Raw genomic sequence first — 22,528 nt, forward strand, 5'->3', positions numbered from 1 at the left:
TATCAGCAGTCTGCCGTGTTGTTGTGGCTGCTGCTGCTGTTGTTATTGTTGTTGATCTTATTGTTCTGTGGTGTGCTACCCCACCCTGGTATGAATGAGATATATTCTTGTTTCCAGTGAGCTATTCAAGTCTGCCACAGTGATGCTTGATACAGATGACGCTTGGAGCGGTGTGGGTTTCAGGTAGAGGTAGAAAGAGAGCAGGAATGTTTTGCTCAGCTAGAGAAACTGTCAGATCGCCTGGTTGCAAACTTGAAAGGGAACACGGAGCAAGAACATGTTATTACATTTTCTCATCACCAAAGCCATAAGAATTATATTACACATGAGTAAACTATGTCAAGGGTCGCCAATGAATAATATGAATTTTTTTTTATATTTTAAAGGTCTTTCTTGAAATCCAGTGTATTAAAAAAAAGAGTGTTTTTCATTGTGCACTGTTCATTGTTTTCTCTACCAGTTCCTGTTTATTTGTACTATACTTAAAAGAAAAAAAATGACAATTCAGCTCATGATATTTTATCACCATGAACGATTCTTAAGTTTGGGAAGCTAAAGCTATGAGACATTAAGAATTAAAAAGAATTAAATGAATAAATAAGATCACATTCAGTGATAGTGCCCATTAAAACAATGGCAGGTGTGATTTAGTAGGATTTTATTGTGAATAATTTGAATCACAGGTTCCTATATTTGCCATTTTTTAATTTCATTTAATTTCCCACAAATAAGAACTAGTACAAGATAAATTAATATAGCACAATATATAGACAGAATTGGTCTCCTTAAAATGAATGAACACAGTACTAAACACAGCAGAAAGTACTGAAAAATATTTCTGTTGATGCTGTTGTGGTGCAATTAAATAGTCTCCTTCATATTACTGCCCAGCGTCAGCTGGGATAGACTCCAGCCCCCCACGATCCTGAACTGGATAAATGGTTGAGAAAATGGATGGATGAATGGAAAATTAGGAAATTCAAAAAGACCTATGCCAACTGCAGAAAAAATGAAGCTATCATATCAGCACTAGACATGAATCCTGGAAAGATCAGGGCATCAGATCTATCAAACTGTTTGTACAAAGTCAGAAAAAAGTCCTGTGTGAATGATAATAATAATAATAATAATGTGAAACAATCCTGACTGTACAGTCAAAACCTTAAATCAAGCACGATTTAACATCTTTATCATCAAACATTTCCTCAGCAAATTTATTGGATTCTGCTTATTACATTTGAAGGGCAACTTCACCTAGCAGTCTCACTGTGCCCTAGCTGATATCCAGAAGGAGGCACTCACATTCACATGTATAGGCTCTATACCACTAAACTTTAGCCAGTCAGAAAGCTGGATTTTTCTAATTAATCTTCCTGGTGCCCTGGCATTAGACAGAGCATTCATCTTCTTTACATCTTTTACATTATGCATCTCCTATTCCACCGTGTTGTGGAATGAAATGGCTACTAGCAAGAACCTATCGCCAGAACTGATGGAAAGTGGCAGGAAGAGGAAAACGAGTTTATTGGAAATGACACTGTTGATCTTCAACGTGAGTCATTTGACTGGTAGGGGGCGGGTGAGGCGCGAGGAGGAGTGGAGGGTGAGAGCATCACCTGGGCCTCAACAGATGTGACGCCTCCTGTACCTGCCAGGCCCCATTAGACGCAGCTGTTCTAAAAATAAAGCACCAGGGCTTCCTTTTTGCAGCGGGGAAATCGGATCCTGTTCCATTCCTGTAAAGTTCAAATGAGACACATGCCTGCTAGCCGCTTGGCCACACAAATGAGCACCTGCATAATCAATAAGGCTACGGTAGCTGGTCTCCACTGCTGGTGTTGTAGCAATGGTGCCAGTTCATGTTCCTATAGTCACGCCTTGCACAGTAGGATTTCTTAAACCCACCAGCTGAGTCTGATTTTTTTTACTGTTCATTAATGTGTCTCCCCTGTTGGACCTCTAGGGTCGGAAATGAGAGACAGCCCTGAGGAGATCACCACAACGACTTACATCAACTGAAATTTAGCAATGACCAAAAGGCGTAAAGACGTCTATGGTTCTGGGAATCAGTCAGTCATTGCTGAACAGGTGGTAGAGAGTGAAATGGGGTCAACCCCTGTCAATGGCACCAAAGGTGAAAGTGGTACACGTCCAAGAGACTTTGCCATGTGTGTCCCCTCCATCTTTCAGGTTTTTACTGAGGTGTCACTGTTACAACTTAAATGGGCAGAGTGCAGTTTTACAGGCCTCCTGCAGTGTGTTAATGTTTTGGGACAAAAGTCTCATCTCGGCCCTGGCCCGAGGAGATCTAATGGCGGCTTTACAAGGCTAATTAACAAGCCATGAGCGAGGTAATGAACTTTCCAAATGTGCTGGCAAACGCAAAAATAAATTACACCCCAGTGAAGGCATTAAAGGAAGTGTGAGTGTACTTCTGAGCCTTCCTTTGGGAGAGCCACAGTGAGAAAATGAATTTGGAGCTGCTATCTTTTCATTGCCTGACCTAAGTGTGTCTCAGTCGGCCCACTGCATGCCCTGGCCAGTGTATAGATTGCTATTAATTAGTCCACTTTGCACCTGTCTCCAAAGCAGCTCTTATTGGATTTTGCAAGTTCCCACTCATCTCCTATGGCCACTCGCAAGCCTTAAATTGGCATTTTATGAATATGAATAAATATCTCGTAATGCACCCTCTGCACAAGGAGATGATTCCATGACTCTAAATGAGTCCAATGAGTTATCTGTTAAAAGGGGCAAGCGGAGGAAAAAAAATACTCCTGTGTAGTAGTCATGTATTTGCATTAAGAGGGTCAAGGACTTTCCTATGGAATTGACTGAGATGACAAAAGTGGGGGGAAAAAATCATTACACTGACTGACCTCTTTGTATTATCTCTCATTGAGAGTGGCTCATCTTATCCTTCTAACGGAGATGAGCCACACAGCTGGAGAACATTTGTGCTCTACAACACTTCTCTGCTCTTCTATGAAGAGACCTTTGTAATCTGTTCTTTAAACAACTACTTTAATATCTTGTACAAATCCATGCATTGTTATTAAGACATGTATTTACATAATTTAAATCACATTTAAATAATATTAAAACACGTCTTAAATGGAAAACTAGATTCACAGATACATATTTAGCACTTTTCCACATGCTTGTTAGCATTCTTGCCCTTTTGGCGTATGTGTATACTTGTTGTCATGTGATCAGAGGTAAATTGATGTTTAAATGAGTCCACTATGAGTGCTTACTTGTGTCCTCTAACACACACTGTCATTCCATACATTTCTGTTTTCCTTTTTCACCCCAACACTTGACTGGAAGTGGGAGCAATTGTGTGGAAAATGGCTCCATGTCAGTCTCCAGCCATGTCCACAGTAAGGTGGCATGTGGACAGCTCCATTTCATGAATGCAAATAAAAAGGGAGATGAAAAAAAGTTATCAAAACACTACTGACATCTGACAATTGCTTGTCTCAGGAAGCCTTTTCATTTCAGCACCCGGTATATTAAAAATTAATGGATTTTGCACAGATGCCATATGCTGTCAGGACTGATGCTTCTCTCTCAGGAATAAAGTGCTACTTGTGTTGTAGGCTGCAGTATATGCATATAGATTTTGTCTTTTCCCCCTTTGTCTCTGTTGCTCTCCGTATATATTTCTCTTTACCCTTTATTGTCATCCCTCACCCTTGCCTGTCTCCCCAGGCAAAGAATCAGTTGCTCTGAAGTCTACTTTTCAAAAGTTTCTGCTTTTGTTTGCCAATAACGTGAATATTCTCTTTAAAGAATTACTCTCTTGCTCCTGTGTAGTGGTAAATATTTCTTTTTTTTCCACAGTTCTATCACTTATTGCCCGTTGGCAGTATAGTCAGGGAAGCTTGCTAGTTGTAAGTGTTCAGAAAGCACGGACAGCTGCATCCAACGATAAAAGATGCATGCTAGTCCGCTGGGTGCATTTCAAATGCAGAGTAATGTTCCAGGCAGCACAACAAAGAAGTTGTGCTTCTTATGGACTCATTAGAAAAGCCTGATGCTGGTACGCTGCTGCCTGGGAGGCCTGCCACCAGACACGCTCGCATATGTAGGCGTGCAGACTGGGTGCACAAAATGTTGGGAACTGCTGCTTAGTATAGAGTTGGTTTGTAATCATCTGTGTATTTCCCTGTTGTGTAAATGCTACTGGGGCATGCCTGAAATCAAAATTGGCCATTTGCTTTCAGAATAAGCATTTTAGATTATTAACATTAAATATTTATAGAACATGGAGGGAAAAAAATCCTAAATAGTGACTTGTTAGATACATTCACTGTTGTTAAAGGTACCATTTTCTTATGTAGCGGTGTTTTAACTCTCTAATAATACTTTTATACCCTTAAAAGACTGAATTTCCCTTGAAGTTACATAAGGGACTAATACAAATTCACCTTCTACAACTTTTCTAGTTACTTAGTAGACCTGTTATTAAAGAAAAATGTATAACTTGCAATCTTATAGAGATAAATCAACGTAAGTAAATAGGCATGAATTTTAAAAAAATACAGGCGAAATTGCTACACATCTTAGAGCTACAGCTAGATCTTCCTATAACATGCTGCCAGGTGATATAAGGCAATGTAACTTCCCCCACCCAAGATTACAATTACTAGTCTTGCTGACATTCCAAATGTTTTTCAGTGTTATGGATATACTTGCATTTTAATAACTTCCTATTTTTTAGATGTTACATACTTTGCCTTGCCCTCTTCTGGATTTCTTGTTATGGCCGTTCATCCAGGTCCCGAAGCAGCAAAGAAGCCCCAGACCATCTTATTACCGCCACAATGTTTGAGTTGGTTTGGTGTTCTTTTTATGAAACCCTGGGTTAGTTTTATGCCAGACATACTGTAACCAGACACAAACCTTACAAAAAGTTCAGCTTTTGTTTCATTAGTCATCAGAAGATTTTTCCAAAACTCTTCGAGCTCATGAAGATCATGATGTGTTTTGGCAATTGTGACAAATGTTTGTGTTTTTTGTCAATTCTTTAGATGTTGTTATGGATTCTTTTGTGACCTCCTAGATGGGCTGTCAGTGCAGTCTTGGAGTAATTCCTGGGAAGGTTCACCACTGTTCTGAGTTTTCTCTGTTTGTTCATAATGGCTCTCACCGTGGTTCACTGGAGCCCCAAAGCCTTAGAAATGGCTTTGTGACCCCAGATGTCAATGACTTTCTTTCTCAGCTTTTTGTTTTAGATTGTGGCTTGATGTGTTTTTTGGGGTCTTTATTTTTAGATCTTTTAACCTACTTCAATTTGTCAGACGGGTTTTATTTAAGTGCCTTTTTGATTCAAGAGATCTGGCAGTAAATGGGCCTAAGAGTAGCTGGGGAAAATGAACTCAGCCATGATTAAAATGTGGTTAATTGCAGTTAATTCATGATTTAACAAGGGGGGGGGGGCAATTACTTTTTCACATAGGTCACTTAGCGATGGTGGTGACTCTCAATGTGGACCCAGTGAAAACCTAGTAAGAATCACTAAGTAATCAAATCAATAGGTGAAATCAATGATAGAATCAGAATTGCTAAATTCTGATCAGTTCTCATTCCTATTGTGCCACATAATATCATTAAGGAATTACATAAGATACTTTGCATTTAGAGGAACAAATTCAATTAGTTAAAAAAAACTATATACAAAATTAAAATTAATTTAGAAAAAAAAGAAGAAAAAAAGTGTTTTGTAATACCATAAAACGTGGAGGTCTGGAAATTTTAGATTTTAGCTGCTAAATAACTTATTTTAAATTAAAATGATTAATGAGTACCCAAAAAACAAGCAAAGTATTGAGTATTTTCTCCTGTTTAATGTGGTTGAAGGTATTAGATACTTCTAAAATGTTATTTCTCTGTTGTTAAGAGTCAAATTAGGTTGGCAAGGTTGCATAAACAAACACTAAAAACTTGGTTATTTTGCTTACAAGCACAACTTCTCCGTACACAGGTACTTAATATGTAGTTATGACAAAACAAAAAACTACATGCTGTATATCATAAAATCTAATATGTGTTAAAGTTGACTTTTAACTCCTGCAGGTGCCTGATTTATCTCTGTAGATAGGAAAACTTTAGGCTAGTAATTGATTTTCTCTAATAATGTTGCTTTTGTTGATGTCAATACCTGGGGTTTTCCAGACTGTTCCACAAAATCACCTAGTAGTGCTTTGTATTCCTCCAAATGTCACTTATATGTCCAGTCATTGCAGAAGAATCAGATTATTTATGTAGGTGGCATAACCCAGAGTTACACTGAAAGTCTGAGGTGTATAACAGGAACAGCACAGTCCCTTGTGGAGCTGCTGTACTACACATCACTAAATCAGACAAAACACTGGCCAGTCTCACATACTGGGGCCTGTCTGTCAGGTAGTCAGTAATCCACAAGATGTGGGGAAGGTTGCTTGACATTTCATGTAGCTTCTCCCTCAGTAGCTGCTACTGTAGGAGAAGATACAAAAGTTACATAAAATGTGTTGAACACACACACACACACACACACACACACACACACACACACACACACACACACACACACACACACACACACACACACACACACACACATATATATATACGCTTCTTCTGGGCTATACTCTCAGCAGCATATTAAACATATCAGGTCCCCATAAGGAGAATCATGTGCTAACAGCTGTCTAAATGACTCGGGTAAAGTTTGTAGCATGCATGCTTGTTGTTTTTGTCTGCTTCCATTTGTCTTTGCACTAGGATGATGCCGGTGTAAATGTGCAGTCATATTTGTTGTGTTCCCACTAGTGCTGTCAGCGTTAATCTCGTTGAAATTACGTTAACGCCATAACGCGGCAAATCTCCGTTAACAAGTTACCGCGGATCGCCCCGTGCGTGAGGCTGGACGATGTCAACACGTTAACAAGCTAACTGCGCTAACGCACTAGTTCCCATCAATTGAGCATTGCGTGGCACATCCGACATACTGTTTTACTTTTGTCCATGACTCGCTTACCATCAGGGTCATGCTTCACATGAAAACCAAGATAGTTCCAAACGCCAGTTCTGAATGAGGGTGAGTGTGTGTGTGTGTGTGTGTGTGTGTATGTGTGTGTGTGTATTACCTTGCCTGTGACATAGATCCAGTAATGTTGCTACCTAAGCCTTCCTCTTAATGTGAGTGAGAGATACATAACTGAAGCCCATGTTGACGTGGATGTTTGGGCCATTAAGGAATCAAGATATACTGATAAAAAGTAGACTACTGGAAGAACGCAAACATGTACAAGGACTGTCAATATGGACTTGATAGAATGCTAGCATGCCAGCTGATCCAGTGAGACAGGTTATAAGGAACACATGTGGGAACAACGAATGAGCAGAGAATTAACACTGACACTTAAAATACCAAGAAACACTTGGAAGCTCAGTGTAATATTATCATTCAATGAATGTTAATATCAGAGCTGGAGATCCAGGGGCTACAGTGCAGTGGCAACAACAGACAGCTTAGTAGAAGAGAGCAGTGGAAGTGAACTAGATGATGCCCAGCCCCTTGCAATGACAGATGCATCTACTGAGCTGAGGATGAAGATCATTGCAGAATTCAAAGCTATCAACTCAACCTCAAAATATCCACCCAACTAAGAGTACAACACCCCTGTCTCACTAACAAAGTCCCATCAGAGGAAAAACTTGCAGATGTGAATACTCCCCTATGCACCATCTCCACTACCAGTATCAGTGAAACCAATGGAGCTCATATATTCCTCTCCCACGGTAATCCTAGGAGCACTTGGAGCACTTACACTTATTAAGGATGTATGTAGGAGAAAGCAACCATAGAGGGAAAAAAAAGGCTGCATGCCAAAATCAGGAAAGGCTGGAAGAATGTTAGAGGGTTAACTGAGGTGCAGAAAGCCATCATGAGTGACAGATCCCTAATGAAAAAAGAGGTACCACACGATTCTACAATGGAGGCTCTAGAAACTACCAAACAAAGGCTCAAAGTCCACTAGACGGAAGAGATTCACCAGAAAAGAAGAGGCCAAGAGAATAAATGACCTGTTCTCCAAAGAGCCATCCAGGGTGTATTCTCAGCTATAAGGGAATAACATAACAAGTGTAGACCCACCCACCAGTACTGTTGAAACTGTATAAGCAATACAGAAAGAAAATCTGCGAAAGAGATGGCACACAACACTAACACCAAGTGGCTGGTGGATCTAAGAGCAGACTTAAGAGCACACCACAACAACCTGCCAGAACAAGAGCCAGTCCACATAACAAAGAATCCTGATCCAAAGGATCCCAACAAGGGCATGATACCATCAAACTGGCCATTTAATTGTCTCTGTACAATATGGAAGCTCCGCATTGACCAGGCTGAGTTGGCACTTGAGTCAATTGGCCACCCACCAAAGTTTGCTGCCCCCCACGTCCACGGATAAAACTGTTTTGCATAAATGTGATGGCGAATGATTATTTTTGTTTTGTACCTGCAAATAGTTGGTTTTGAAAAAAAGGAAGGTATCTGTGTGGTATTTGAAATTTCAAAAATCTTATTTCCAGTGAAAGGACTACTGACCTAATTACTTGGTAATATTTGTTTACCATATTATTTACACGTATTTGATCCATATCATGTTGCAGAATTGGGCTGGTGCCAATCCCTGGACAGATCACTGGTGCATCTCATGGGCAACATAGAGACAGGCAACAGTTCACAATCTTACAATATATAATTGTTACTTGTCTTTCTTCATTAAGTTTGCTGTTAAAGTTAACTCCATTCTAGGAAAGTGAATCTTAAGCTACTTCTGCTCAGCTCTGCTGAGAATCATTACAGCGATGGTTGGGACTTCCAGTCAAGGAAATTAACTACGTACATAATTAACTATGTACATATTTATCTTCTTTCTGTCTCTTTGCCATATTCTTCAAGTAACCTATATTTGACAACAGCATAATAAAACTGGAAATTCTGTTTTTGGTGTGCCACCCCAGTGTTTTTGGGGACCCCTATAAGGCCACCCATATGAAAGGAATTCTGGAGGAGCTCCTGCCTGGATTGACTACAGGAAAGCCTACGACACAATCCCCATACATGGATACTTTAGAGCTTGGGACTGTACAAGGCTAATGCACTGATAACATTCAACAGGACCTTAATGGGACTGTGGAAGACAACACTGGAGGCTAACTCTAGAGCAATTGCACAAGTTATCATTAAGTATGAATACAGATATAGATTCAGGAGTGGAGTAACCATAACCCAAATCCGGTACATGACCCATGCTTTACACCAGAAGTGAGACAGTCATCAACTCACTGATGCACCTCACCAGGCAGGATCAGTGATATATGGACACACCTGAAGCCCATACATTTCTCTTAACTAACTTTAGGACATAATAATCTTTAAGGTAAGGTTATGTTAGACTAGATGTAATTTCCTGTATTATTATATTGCAAGAAATTTAAATATTTAATGTGTGAATATCAATATGTGAATCATATTCTGATTGTACATTAAGATTTTTGTCAGACTTCTAATCAGCAGAAAAATTTGGGGTTTGGGGATTTTGCATAAAGGGATATACATAAAGTATTAATATATAGAATGTCAACAACCTGAAAATGATTCATTTCACCTTTCACATTTCAATGTTGATGATGTGTATGGAAAAAATGTCTTTCTGAGGTTTTTGTTTGATGGGATTTGATCATATTTCTATGTCAGCATTAGGGTTAAATGTATTTAGTTGTTTTTTGTTTTGGTTTGCCTATTTGATATGCCTATCTTAAGATTAACTTGGACCAAATCTAACAGCCTAACCACAGCCCAATTTTCAGAAACCATAAAAACATCCATGGATATCTGGCACTTAATGGGAAAAACTCAAAAATAAATTGAACAGCCAAAAATAGCAATCCCACATGAGGCTTGAATTTCTCCTCTTTGGGCATATTTCTTAATTTAACAACATAATATTCTGAAATGGTACTCTCCACATTGGAAAACGATGCTAAATGGATACCCAGTATGTCACAAATATCACAACAAACATTTCTAACCAAGCATCGGTGTCTGTTGAGATAGGGAATATGCATGCGTTTACTTCAAAGGCCTCATTCTATTTCTGACACGTTTCATTCCTACCCGGTTACCAGACATAGTTAGACCCCATTCCAGAGCAAAATAATGTGGAACCACACACTAAACCTCTCTGCTGTTGGTCCCTATTTGATGTGTACAAGTGGATTATCCAGTATAGTGAGGTACTAAATGGAATAATCAGGGGAGAACAAACATCTAAATTGTCAGCATATCAGGCATGATGGTACATGATACAGGCTTTGTATTTGTGAACACATTACTTATGCCACTGGAGCTGTCACATCTATTTAACTGATGAGGGTAGGGAGGGTAGCTTTAAATGCCATTATGCATGTTCAAAAAATAACACAGAACGATCAAGAAAACCTGAGAGAAATTAACTGTATGCAGTATCCTAAAAGCTAGGCCATTCAGTTGGTGCCTTGAAACCTAAAATTAAAACAGAATAACTGACTTTGATGGAAATCCCACACATTAACTGCTAACAGGAATCTTTTTTTTGGCACAATTCTTTCCAGAGGCACAGGGGGATCTTTTGGGTTCATTTGCATGTAAAGTGGTGCATGTTCCGTCTGTGGGTTTGAGGTGCCTCCAGACTCCCCCTCCCTTGTAGCCTGCCCGACTGACTCAGTGAGCAGCGCTCACTCTTCCCAACCTGCTGGGCTGGGGCACAACAGCGCAGCACAAAATATCTTAAGGTCCTGTCAATCTCTCCACTGGCCAACTGAGGACAGCCTTCTGAAGAGCAGCAGGTTGGCAAAGACAAACACGAGCCATTCACAAAGACTCCCCTCAGCCAGACAGACAAAAGGCATGGACAAGATATTAAAAAGGTTCACATAGGGTTGCTGAGTATTAAGTGCAGGGGTGGAAATTATTCTGACACTGTATAAGTTTCCAATATGAGAAAAGTATGGAGAGCTAAGATGTGTAGACAAATGTACTGAGTGGCACTTTGTGAAAAAGTCGATGTTGATGGATGTTGATGGAGGTTGCTGGGCATTTCAAGAGAGTGTTGAAACCATCTTATCAGAGTTAATAAAAGGAGAGGGTGTCGCTGGATGACCCATCATCTTTCTTCTCATCAGTGTGGTCTCCAGTCTCACAGCAGTGGCTAGAGGAGTGGGACCTGGCTCGAAGATTGTGTTTAGATAATGGCCATCTCCAATCATAGATAATCTGGCCCCATCTTTTCTTCACAGACACAGCAGCAGACAAGGTCAGGGGGAAAAAGATTCCTGGCGAGGCAAGGCGGAGATAGGGATGGGGCGGCTCTGAGATGATTTACTGCTGAGATTCACTCAGCTGCCTCCATCACCCTCCGTTAACTTTCTCATCCTGTCGTCTCTTCCCCTCTTGCTCTTTTTGTCTTCCATCTCTCACTCTCTTGCATTTCTCTGTGGGCCTTGTACTGAATCCCCATTTCTGTATCACTTGCTTCTTCTCCTACTTTACTCTGTTTTGCAAATGGTAGATGGACAAAGAAAGGGTAAAGTGGTTATATGGAAAGATCTATTGTAGAGATGCATTTTTCATTTTGGATTTTAAGTCAATTTTCTTAGGTTTCAAGTGCCTTTTCCTCCAATGACCACAGACCAATTGACAAAAAAACAAACAAACAAAAAAACAGGGTGCCGAGTACATTCAAAGTACACTGAGTAAATGTTAAATTGTCATAGTTGTCATAAGAGACATATTAAAAGGCAGCTAAGCTCCCCTACAATGCTAAGTTCTTTCTTGAAAATCTAAGGAAAATATAAAGTAGGCATGAGCCATTGTAATAGACAGCCAGAGAATGTGCTCTATGATCCACAGCGGTAGCCTATTGGCACTATGGTGTGGTGCTATGGCCCCCTACCAGCCATTCTTTGAGCACTGATTTTTATTTCTCCTCCTGACACTCCCATATCCCCAGGGAGAGGACGTCTCTCAGGGACACTGTGCACAAAAGAAGTGCTACCAGAGTCTCCAAATGGAGTAATGGGCCCTAATGTCTGCACAGGCACGTAATCGAGACCCTTCCACAAGTTCCCATGACAGATAATTGCTGATGTCTTGGTAGTGATAAATGTGACTCCATTCTAGAGGTGCAAATGTCCTGGTTCAGCCCTGGATTTGACAGTCTAAAGGCCCCACTGGGATTGGTGTACCTGACTGGTCCTGAGCCTTCCACAGATGACTCCCTCGCTACTTTCTCACTTTTAGTCAGCCCTAGCAGGGCTGTCTATTTTCCTTTAACCACAAGCCTTCATAGTAAATCTCATTTCATTGTCAGCCATGACTGTGGTTTACTTCCCTGGCCTGTCTGCTGACTTCCTGTTGCCATTAACGCTCAATATCTCTGTTGGGGCCTGTCTGCTCAGTCTTATTTCATTCTGTGCTGTGTCCTATCCTGTCCTCCTATATAGAAAGTTCATCTGACAGACTAGCAGGGGCAGCGTAAAAGCCTTCTGTATTTCATTCAGACTACCTGTTCATCTCCCTTCTCTTTCTGCAGAGAAAAGGGTAGTAATTGATATTGGGACCCATCCATCCTCCCCTCTTAAGCCGAGAGATCCAATTTATCTTGGTAAGAATGCCGATTGGCTCTCTCCCAGGCCTTGTCGGTCAGACTTTTCCTGTTTTTAGATGGCCGTTAATTAAAGTGCTGCCATGACAAAAATAAGATCTGCATGGGGGGGGGGGGGGGGGGGGGGGGGGGGGGTGTATGGCAATTGAAATGGCCCATCAGACTAACACTTGACCACATAAATCAGCAAAGTGACTCAGTGTAAACTGACCTAGGCAGTCTAAATCACCACTCTGAAATGAAAGCACGGGGCTGACACAGACCTGTTCGGTTAGATCAAATTCAGCCCACATAAATCTTTTTTTTTAACTTAATCTGCATTATTCTCAGTGATGTTAGTCAAAAGTGACATTAGAATGATCTAGTCAATCACCATGAAAGTCAAATTAGCGATGATAGGAAGCTGTGCAAAAGAATCTGCACAATGTTAAAGCAGAATGTGATGTTTTGATATCACAATTCGTTAATTCATACCACAATTCATACCTTTTTGTACTAAGCAAAAGACATATCCATTGAGTTCTACTGAAATGCTCACATCAAATAATGGAAATCATTGAAAATTACTTAATTTAACTTTACATGGTTCCATTTATCAGTGCTATTATATGCTATTAATGAGGCAGATAAATTGATAGGAATATAGACAAGTAAAAAGACAGGTTAGTGAATAGGTAGGTAGATAAGTCTATCTGAGGTAATGCAGAGTTTTCATAGAGTGATAGAAGGTGTTACTATCAACTACTGTAGTCATGCTCTTATTTTAGGATAAAACACATTATGGCTATACCACAAATGTTCCAAACGTCTTAGATCATGATACCTCAAAATGGTATTCGGTCGTAGTGCTGAGCCAGTTGACATGTTTTTAAGTTCTGACTCATCTATGTATGTTTGGACGATATTTTCCTCTTAATATTGACTTTAAAATCAGGAATAAAGATTATTCCCTCCCTATTCTTTTCTATTTTCTCAATATTTTATTTTGTTCCATGTCTTACTATCTTGCCTTTGAACTGCTCCCAGTGACTATAAACCTGAGAAAGCCCCTCTGCTGGCACAGACTGGAAGTCAATAGAAGCAAGTGACCTATATTACAGGCTAGTCTACTAACTCCTGGTATTTTCTCAAGTGAGAGCAGACTATTAGGGATTACATGAGTGCTATTTCAGTGTATTTGTGTTTTTACATGTGTGTGTTTTCTAATGGGGGGGTGGGGGTGCAACAGAGACCAAGAGAAGGTTAATTACCTCCTCGTCCTTCGCTGTCAGCAGGTTTCACCTGGATGGGCCGGTTCATCTGGAGAGAAAGGGAAAGAAGTAGATGGAGAGAAAGAAAGAGTGAGAAGAAAGAAAAGGGAAATCCCACGTTAGCTGGAAACCATATAAGGTGCAAGATGTTGCAATGTTCCTGGTGTTAATGTCCTGAGTTTGTCCTCCTCTGTTAGCTAAACACAAAAATCAAATGGTGAAGATGGCATAAAAAGAGATAAATCTGTCCAGTACTCCATGCCAGCATGTTTAATTAATCCAGGGCACTGCCTCTAGAGATGCCTGAATTCCCCTCACAGTTCAGCAGAATTAGCACTTTTCAATGACGGAGCCACACTGGGTGTCAGATGGCACTTGGAGATTAATGCTATTACATCAGCCACTCCCAGCCCCACCGGGAGAGGTCCTTTCTGGCTGGCCCTTGCTCTTCCTGTCCCCTCCTGGCTCCAGACTCCCAGTCACCAGCTATATCCTGCTCATTCCTGACCCTCAGCAATCCCTCTTTTCTGCCTGCATCCCCTCCTCCCCTTTCGCATCTCTACCCAGGAGCCCTTTTGTGACTTACAACCAATATGCTACTGGTCTGGTCAGCCAACTCCACCCTTCCCAAGCACCCTCCTTGTGCTAGAGCCTCCGAACGGCATAGCTATGAGCTTCTGAAAGGTTAACAGTAGGGAATTAATTTCATAGTGTGGTGAAAGTAAAACATTGCCAAGCTAACATGGGAATATAATAAATATATATATATATACATACACATATACACACACACACACATATTAAAAGCTGCCTGCCATGAATAAAACTTCCCCAGGTTTTTTTCTCCCTGGAGTTTGAATACTAATACAGAAAATCACTTGATCTAGTGTTACAGATCTCTAAAATACAAATAACATCCCCCTATTCCTCTGTAAAAAAGGTGAGTGGTTTTAAGCCCTCGAAGACCCTTATTTATTGAGGCTACCTACACACATAATATTTGGCATTGTATTGTATTTTTATTTTTGGCGTTGGGTTTTCTGTTTGTTTTTTTTGTTTTTTGTTTTTTTTCCAGACTTCAGTTGGCCATCTTTCTAACTAGGCCATGCAGACAGGTCCAACATGAGAGTGCCAGTGAATGGCACAGAGTACTGCCCACTCAGATCAGTCAGCTAGGGCAGGATAGTGGGTGTTGTGGCCCTCAGGCAACACAGCACTTGACAGCAGTTGACATGAGCTCAGACCTTGGTTGAATATAGACTTGGTGGACACGTATAGACAACTGTATACATGGTGACACTCCTGGGACGTAATGTGCTCTCGAAGCAATATGTTGCGACACTGGAACAAAGCTTTGTAAAATGACAGAGCCATCACAAGGCTTGCCCATGGAGCTGTTCACAGATGCACACACAGAGAAAACAGAGAGTGAGCGAAAGACAGAGACCAGAGCAACCAAATAAATATGTTAAGTTGTTGCTAATTGGAATAACAAAATTTCATATTATATATTCATGGAGTATGCGTTCCTCCTGGAGCATAGCCATCCAGCAGATGGCCAGAAATGCAAAGATCAGTTTTTACTCACTGCCCTTATGCTTTGTACTCACTTTTTTCAAGTGTTGGTGTGAGATAATTTGATAAATCACTGAGATAATTTTCACTCTCTCTTCTGTTGACAAACGCAGTCCCTCAGCATAAATGTTCTCAACACAAAAAATATAATTTTCTTCTTCTTCTAGGCTACATCCATTGTTCTGTGGGAGCCTGGTTCACTGAGACTCTTCAGTGAAGGAATAAATTTGGAATCCTGCAATTTTGTGTGATAGGAGCCCATGTGAGTCCCCGTGATTACATTCACATGTAAATCTTACATAAAGTTCAGGAGAGGTAAAGTATTGATATGCGAGTCTGCTATTGCCAGAAAGTTATTTAGAGTTAAGATAAGGTGTGGTGTGTACATTTGTAAGTTGTTGGAGGTGAGGTTTTGGGTTTTTTTGAGGGCAGAAATGGTCTCACATAAGAGGTTTAGGGTAGCCTGAATTCCCAAGATCCACGCCCAGTGATCAGTCAGCTTCCAGGTTTTAAATGGAAGCGACTGGTCAGGAGGCTTCATTAGTAGCCCCTGAGCCACTGCAGCAACAAGAGTCATTAAGCAGCCCAAAGTACACTTGGGGTTGCTAGGAAACCAAGTGGAGGTGGCCAGAAGGCAGGCAAGGCAAGCTGGCTGTTGGTCTGTAGGCATTTAGCCAACCAATTGGCACGCTTTTCTTTCTTCTTATTATTATTTTTTACTTCATCCAAGGAGGTCACAGTAAGAAAGGAGGGGAAAAAAGAGATTTCTCAACCCCCACCTTCAAGCATGCCCCACTTTCATGTCCCTTTTTAGTGACTGTGACAATGAGTTTTCGAGGGAGTCTGTTGCAACTTCTGCTCCAGCTCCCTGCCAAATTATGGAATTCATTTTTTTTTTTTGCCAAACTTTGGGGTTGTGAGTGGTGCTCACTTGCATATGGCTGGAGTTAAGATGTTTGCTTCTCTGAGCTACTTTATAGTGTCCTCTGCATACATTTTCTTGAGGAAAAACAGAATGTTTCCAGCTTGCTACACAGAAATTGTAAAATTCAACTTTACTTTAATCTTCACTCTCTTTCTCTCACATACTGTGACACACACACAGGAGCACAAAAGTCTTGGGGCTCAATAACAGCAGGTGGCTTAGGTGACATTTTAATCCCTTATTACTGAGTGCAGGATTAGCCAACAGATCAAGGCAGAGTTAATTATATGAATTCATCAGAGGCTGGGCGAAGAGGCTGCCTGCTTTCCCCTTGGGCCAAGACCCACCCCCACCCCACCACCCACCTTTTGCGTGCACACACACACACGCGCACACAGACACACTGAGAAAGATGACAAGTGACGTTCTGTATGTCTGAGAAGCTTGCTAGTTCCTTATTAGCATTGCAGTGGCAGGAAGCTAAGATAACACATACAGTGGAGCCTCCAGAGATGCTGTAAGACAAATGATATCTACTACCTTCCCATTGGGCCCTGTGAAATGAACTGCGTAGACTTTCGAGACAAAGACTACAAGCTTTCATCCTGCAGACATGTGGCTGCTGAGGCTGAAAGGAGTTCAACCACCCCCCGTCTTGCTTTATCTTTGTCTCTCCCTGCCCCTTTGGCCTCCAAAACCAATATGCTTCCCACCACAGCCCCTTAATGGGTTGATCAATGCTGACAAATAGGCAGCTCATGCTGACTTGCCTGGGAACTCACAGCTATGTGCCTGTGTGCTACTGCACTTAGAGAACCCATCTCTCTTTCTCTTCATCTCTCTTTTTTTGTCTTTTTCTGTTACTAACTTTTTTCTGTCTATATTTTCCCATTTGTCCATATTTTCTTTCTGTTCATATTTTCTTTATGCATAGAGATTCATTGTTTCAGTTCTAATCTCCAGGAGTGAGTCATACTGTTATGATGAGTAAAAGTCATCTGGAATCGCAAAGGGTTGGACCAAGTATGGAAGAGAGAAACTTTCTTACATTTTTTAACTAAAGGACAGTATATTTCAGAGTGTACACTTGTGTATTTGTGTGTACATTCACTTAAGTATCTGTCTTTGGCCGGTGTGTCTGATTGATAACAGTGCAGTGGGAGAAAAGACAGACAAGGACACCACTGGCATTTGACCATGTTTCACTATGGTATGTGAATACCACAGCTCACAAAGCAGCCAAGAATAAATTCTATCTATCAGATGCTCTACATACAAATATTGCTCTCTTGGAATAAGTGCTCACACTTGTAATAAGTGCTCACACTTGGAATAGTGTGAACACTTAAACACTTCAGCCATTCTTGAGTCCCCTTGACTGATTCTTTAACTTCTTTCCTGGTTTTTAGATAACTAACATTACCAGATATTAAGAGGACGTCTGATGAACATCTCATCTGTAAGCTGAAATACTTTATCTCAGTTGTTACCTACAACTTAGGCTACTAAACAGCTGGAAAGTATCCAAATGATTAATCGTCCAACTTTGATAATTTGATAAAGACATTCTAATCAGCTACGAAAACCTAAACTTAAACATCAACATGATGTAAAACTTTGCGCACCAGACAGAATTAACTACTCAAGTCACAAATTTAATCAATTCCAATTCTTTCTAATGAAGAATGAGTGTTAGTGTTGGCTTAAACTCCCAAAAAACATCCTTATAATGCAGCTGGTGTAATAAACAAAAAGTTGCTAAACAAAAGGCACTTTGCTGAATCCATAAAATGAAAGTTAATTCCAAACTATAGTTTCATAAGGCTGCAATGAAATATTTCCATATTGAGCTTAATTTTAATGATACATTTACAACACCCAGTGGAATCATTGCGTCATATACACATGATGCAAAATGAAACCAGATCCAGGCACACCTGCTCGTTTCGTTCTTCAGTAAGCATCCACGCTTGACAGTTGCTTTGGGTGAATTGGGATATTTATAGGAGAAGGTGTGGTGATGAATCATTACCTCTTCAGTCAGTTACATTACTCATCTCATAACTTTTAAACAGCTGTGCCAATCACGGTGGCACTGATGAAAGTGGCTCACCAAATGAAAGGAAGAGTCCAGACCGAAAAAGAAAAATCTTCTTGTCCAGAAGGTGCAGAGTGGCAACCTTATAATAAATGCAATTCATCTTCATATTCAGGGTGCAAAGCCCAGATGATAAACCTCTATTTGATTTTTTTTTTTACCCTTTATAGAGATATCGACTGACGGTTCATTATTTTTTCAATCTGTCATAAAAGCACAGTTGTATTGTAAAAGAGACACTGATCTGTTTTATAACCAACCTGTATATACAGTGTAAAATGACTTGCATTGTCATTCTGGTTCTTTTCACTTTGTTTGATTTAGAAAATTAACAAAGTTAGACTCATTTAGTTTTGACTGCTTCTGAATGTTCTAAAAAACCCACAACTGCCAAAAGTGTGATTGAGCATTGCCCCCTTTAAGCCGTACATAAACGAGCAATTTTCCACAAACTCCTGTTTGCATGACTTTTACTAGAAAATTGTGCAAATGTTTTCCTGTCTAAAACAAATAACTTACTTTGTTAACTAAAACAACAATTACACCCATACTTCTGCTCTACTACATTACATTGTTCATCACATCTACAAATCAAGCTCGATTGTGTTTTTAATGTGTTGTAAGTGCATAAACAAAAAGAAAAAACTGTAATACACACTGACCTGTTGAAACTGGAATAACTGTATCATTCAGGTATTGTCTCACTGTGACATGGTGGATTTAAAGGAAGATCTTTAAAGAGGATCAGTGAGAATTAATGTAGTGTCTTATGACACTTATGACTGAGTGTCTAAGTGTCTTAGTAAGATATTCGGCCAACATGTGCTGCCAAAAAAGATTCACTGTCTTGTCATTGATTCTGCACGTATATCAAAGTCTAATAGAGAGATGGAGCACCTTTATTCCAAAAGATAATTCCTCGTTTGGTTTGTTGATGAGTGCTGTCTGACACGTCAGTCCAAAAAGTAGTTTAATTAGAGATCTGTTGATTGGCAAAGACACGGCACACAATTCATAGATTTTTCATTTTTATCCACCCATTCAGTGAGGTCTCTTTGCCTATTAGAGAAGGTTATGCAAACCTGCAAGGGACCACTTCCATTAGGACAAAAATATTTTGGGGTTGGCTTTTTTGGTCTTTTTTTCCCAGAGGACAAAGAGATTCACTCAGAACAGCTTTGTATTGATTTCTAAGCAGGAAATGAGTATAAACCATGCAAGCTAAAAGCTCCACATAGTATAACAGAGGCTGTACCAAGGTTTCAGGGTTTTCCTTAAATATGTCCCCAACATAGTGATTTTTTTGTTCTTGTTTTTGTTTTTACTATTGTTCATGCAACAACTGCATAATGTCAAACCTCACCACAGTCAAATGTTACAAATGAATAACAAAATAGAAAAAATAATATTGACACTGGTTAATTAATTCGTCCTTGCTGTTATTTCATCTCCATTCAAGTCATCAGGGATCATTATCTTGATAAGCCATCCATTGTTTGATGCCTCTCATTATCATTCAGCAGTTTCGCCGTCAGTGAATTCATTGGAGCTGTTGATGCCGTTTACAGCCTTTTAAGCTCAATTAAAGATGCTTAATGCAGACTGACTTTTCTTACAGAACCCACAAAGAGCCATAGGCACTGGTTGAGACAGAGGCTCTTGATTACAAAATGAAATGTACAGACCATTATTAGGCCGATATATATGCCCTGTCTTCTGTCATTAATATTAGTGCCTTTTGAGGTTCAGAGAATTGTGGTTAAGTAATCTGTTTCAGTGAGTGGAACTGACATCTCTGTCAACAGTGTGGTTTTGTTTGTTTGTATGTTTTCTGATTTTTAATAGATAATTTTTTCTTCCAGTATGTGCTCTGTGGAAGCCCTAATGAAAACTGATATTACACACAAGACAAAGCTAAAATTAAACGTCTACATATTTAATAGTTTTTACATTCTCGGTATGCATTATACTAACGTTCAAAGTCCTCTTCTTCACCTTGAATTACAAACATTATGTCACTGTAGGCCTCATTTTCAAACCAGATCTTGCACTGGCTGCACTATACCTGCCCAAATTACTGTTTCCATCATGCATCACTCACACGTCAGGACATTCTGTCTGTGTGGAGGGAAAACAGGCCCAGCACAGCGGGAATGATTCCTCTCTTAAATTGGAGTTCACAGTGACCTCCCCGTGAGGCCAGTGAGCCAAGAGAGGTTGGTTCTTCCTTGTGGGTTGGAGGGAGATGGGTTAGAGCTAAAGTGATCACACCCTGCCTGTCTCCCTTGAAAACACATGAAGGAGGGCTGTGTCTGCCTCACTGTGAGGACGAGGGAGAAAGGGTGCTGACAGCTGAGCAGAGGGTTGCTGGCGGTGAAATGTGGCCTATTTTTAGCTTTGAGTCTGAGCTCCTATTTAAAGACTAGGTACTGAGGGTCAGTTTGGGAAGAAAAGGGGGCATCAACGGCAAAAAAGTTTCTTCAATCTAGCTGACACAGTAATCCCTGGTGTTATGCTGCAGTATCTTAGGAAAACATCTTTGTATTTGTGTTTTGTCTCTGTAATCTCTCTCTAGTTCTCCATAATTACCTGGCAATTGATTCTCTCCTGGAGCGAGGTTTTTGCTTTTAATTTATCTCTATGAATCCGGTATTGGCTCTTTGGTCCTGTGAGAGGCCCGGCTGAACATCTGAACCAATCTATACCACACTGCCCTGCTTTGCCTGGTCCAACCCAATCTAGTCTTGGGGACTGTAGCCCTGACAGCATTCATAATAGATCTATTCTCCTATTCTGTTTTTATGTTTTACCGTATCAAAAGGCCTCCTCTGGAGCAGGGACAGAGGTAGACACAGACAGAAAGTGGATGAGAAATCACACCATCCTCTGCTCCATAAAGCCACTGTTCTTCCTCTGACTGTAGATGGATTGCTGTGTAGATCACTCCAACCAATGGCCAGTACGCTATATTACATTTATTCCTCCACCTTTTTTCCTCTGCCCGTGGATTTAGGGGGGTGGAAAGAAGGACAGGGGGAGTTGGCTAGAGGTGCATCAGAAGGTGGGGAGTGGGGGGTGACAATTCAACACAGTGAGACAAGACTAACAAATTAGTCAAAGTGACAGGGAGTTTTATGAGGTCTGCTCTTGTGAGGCGACTGCTGCTCTCTCCCCTCTCTTTCCCTCTCTCTTTCACTGGGCTGCAGGGACATTACCGGGGCCATATGTATGTGTGTGTGTGTGTGTGTGTGTGTGTGTGTGTGTGTGTGGGTGGGTGTGGTACATACTGGAGCATTTCAGAAGGAAAACAGTAATGAAAAAAAAATGGTGAATGAGGAGAAACTAGAAACATCAAAGTTAAAGAAAAAGAAAAAGTCAGAAATAACAGACTTCTAAAATACAAAAATACTTTCTGTTCTTTTGCATAAATAACTAATTGTTAGGCTTTAGAAATGTGATCATTTAAAGTCAAAACTGCAATTTTGCCAGCACATAAAACTACTGTGGTGTCAACATGAGGGAGTTTTAATATGTTGGGCTTTTAATCTGTTATTTTATAACAAAGAGGGAACTTGTGTTTGTCGAAAATGTAAGAAAAATTGTTCAACTTGTTATTATTGTATCCTTTGCATTGTAAAAATCTCATCAATTATTTTTTTTAATTAACTCAGTGTAATTAGAGAAGTTTGTCAGGTAACTAAATATCCAATGAATTACTTAAGTCATAATTAGGCTATTTAGAGACACTGTTTAATACTGTGTTTCTAAACACTGATTAAATGCTTATACTTCCCAATACGCATTGCATTAATGTGAAACCAACAATATGCACAGAAGAGTAAGATAGTGTTTTCTCTGACAAAAATGAAAACAATAACAACCATAATTTTAGCCATAATTATGTAAAGTGCCTTCATTTTCTGGAAATTATAATGATAAATATTTTTTCATAGCTTATTGTGACTTTGAGTTTTAAAAG

The 22,528-nt window shown here is 40.1% G+C and overlaps 1 protein-coding gene across 10 annotated transcripts in view; it reads right to left on the reverse strand.

The window, feature by feature from the left end:
• celf6 (CUGBP Elav-like family member 6) overlaps nt 1-22,528 on the reverse strand; it is a 155,510-nt gene that overhangs the window by 44,065 nt on the left and 88,917 nt on the right. For all 10 annotated transcript variants that reach the window (XR_003025177.2, XM_024806413.2, XM_076877566.1 and 7 more), the window contains exon 3: nt 13,952-14,000. Coding sequence is in view for 9 of the 10 variants with exons in the window: in XM_024806413.2 (XP_024662181.1) it covers nt 13,952-14,000 (49 nt within the window). In the remaining variant the exon portion in view is untranslated. The remainder of the gene's footprint in view (nt 1-13,951; nt 14,001-22,528) is intronic.

The sequence above is a fragment of the Maylandia zebra genome, linkage group LG1 (assembly GCF_041146795.1).
Source record: "Maylandia zebra isolate NMK-2024a linkage group LG1, Mzebra_GT3a, whole genome shotgun sequence".
Classification (NCBI taxonomy): Eukaryota; Metazoa; Chordata; class Actinopteri; order Cichliformes; family Cichlidae; genus Maylandia; species Maylandia zebra.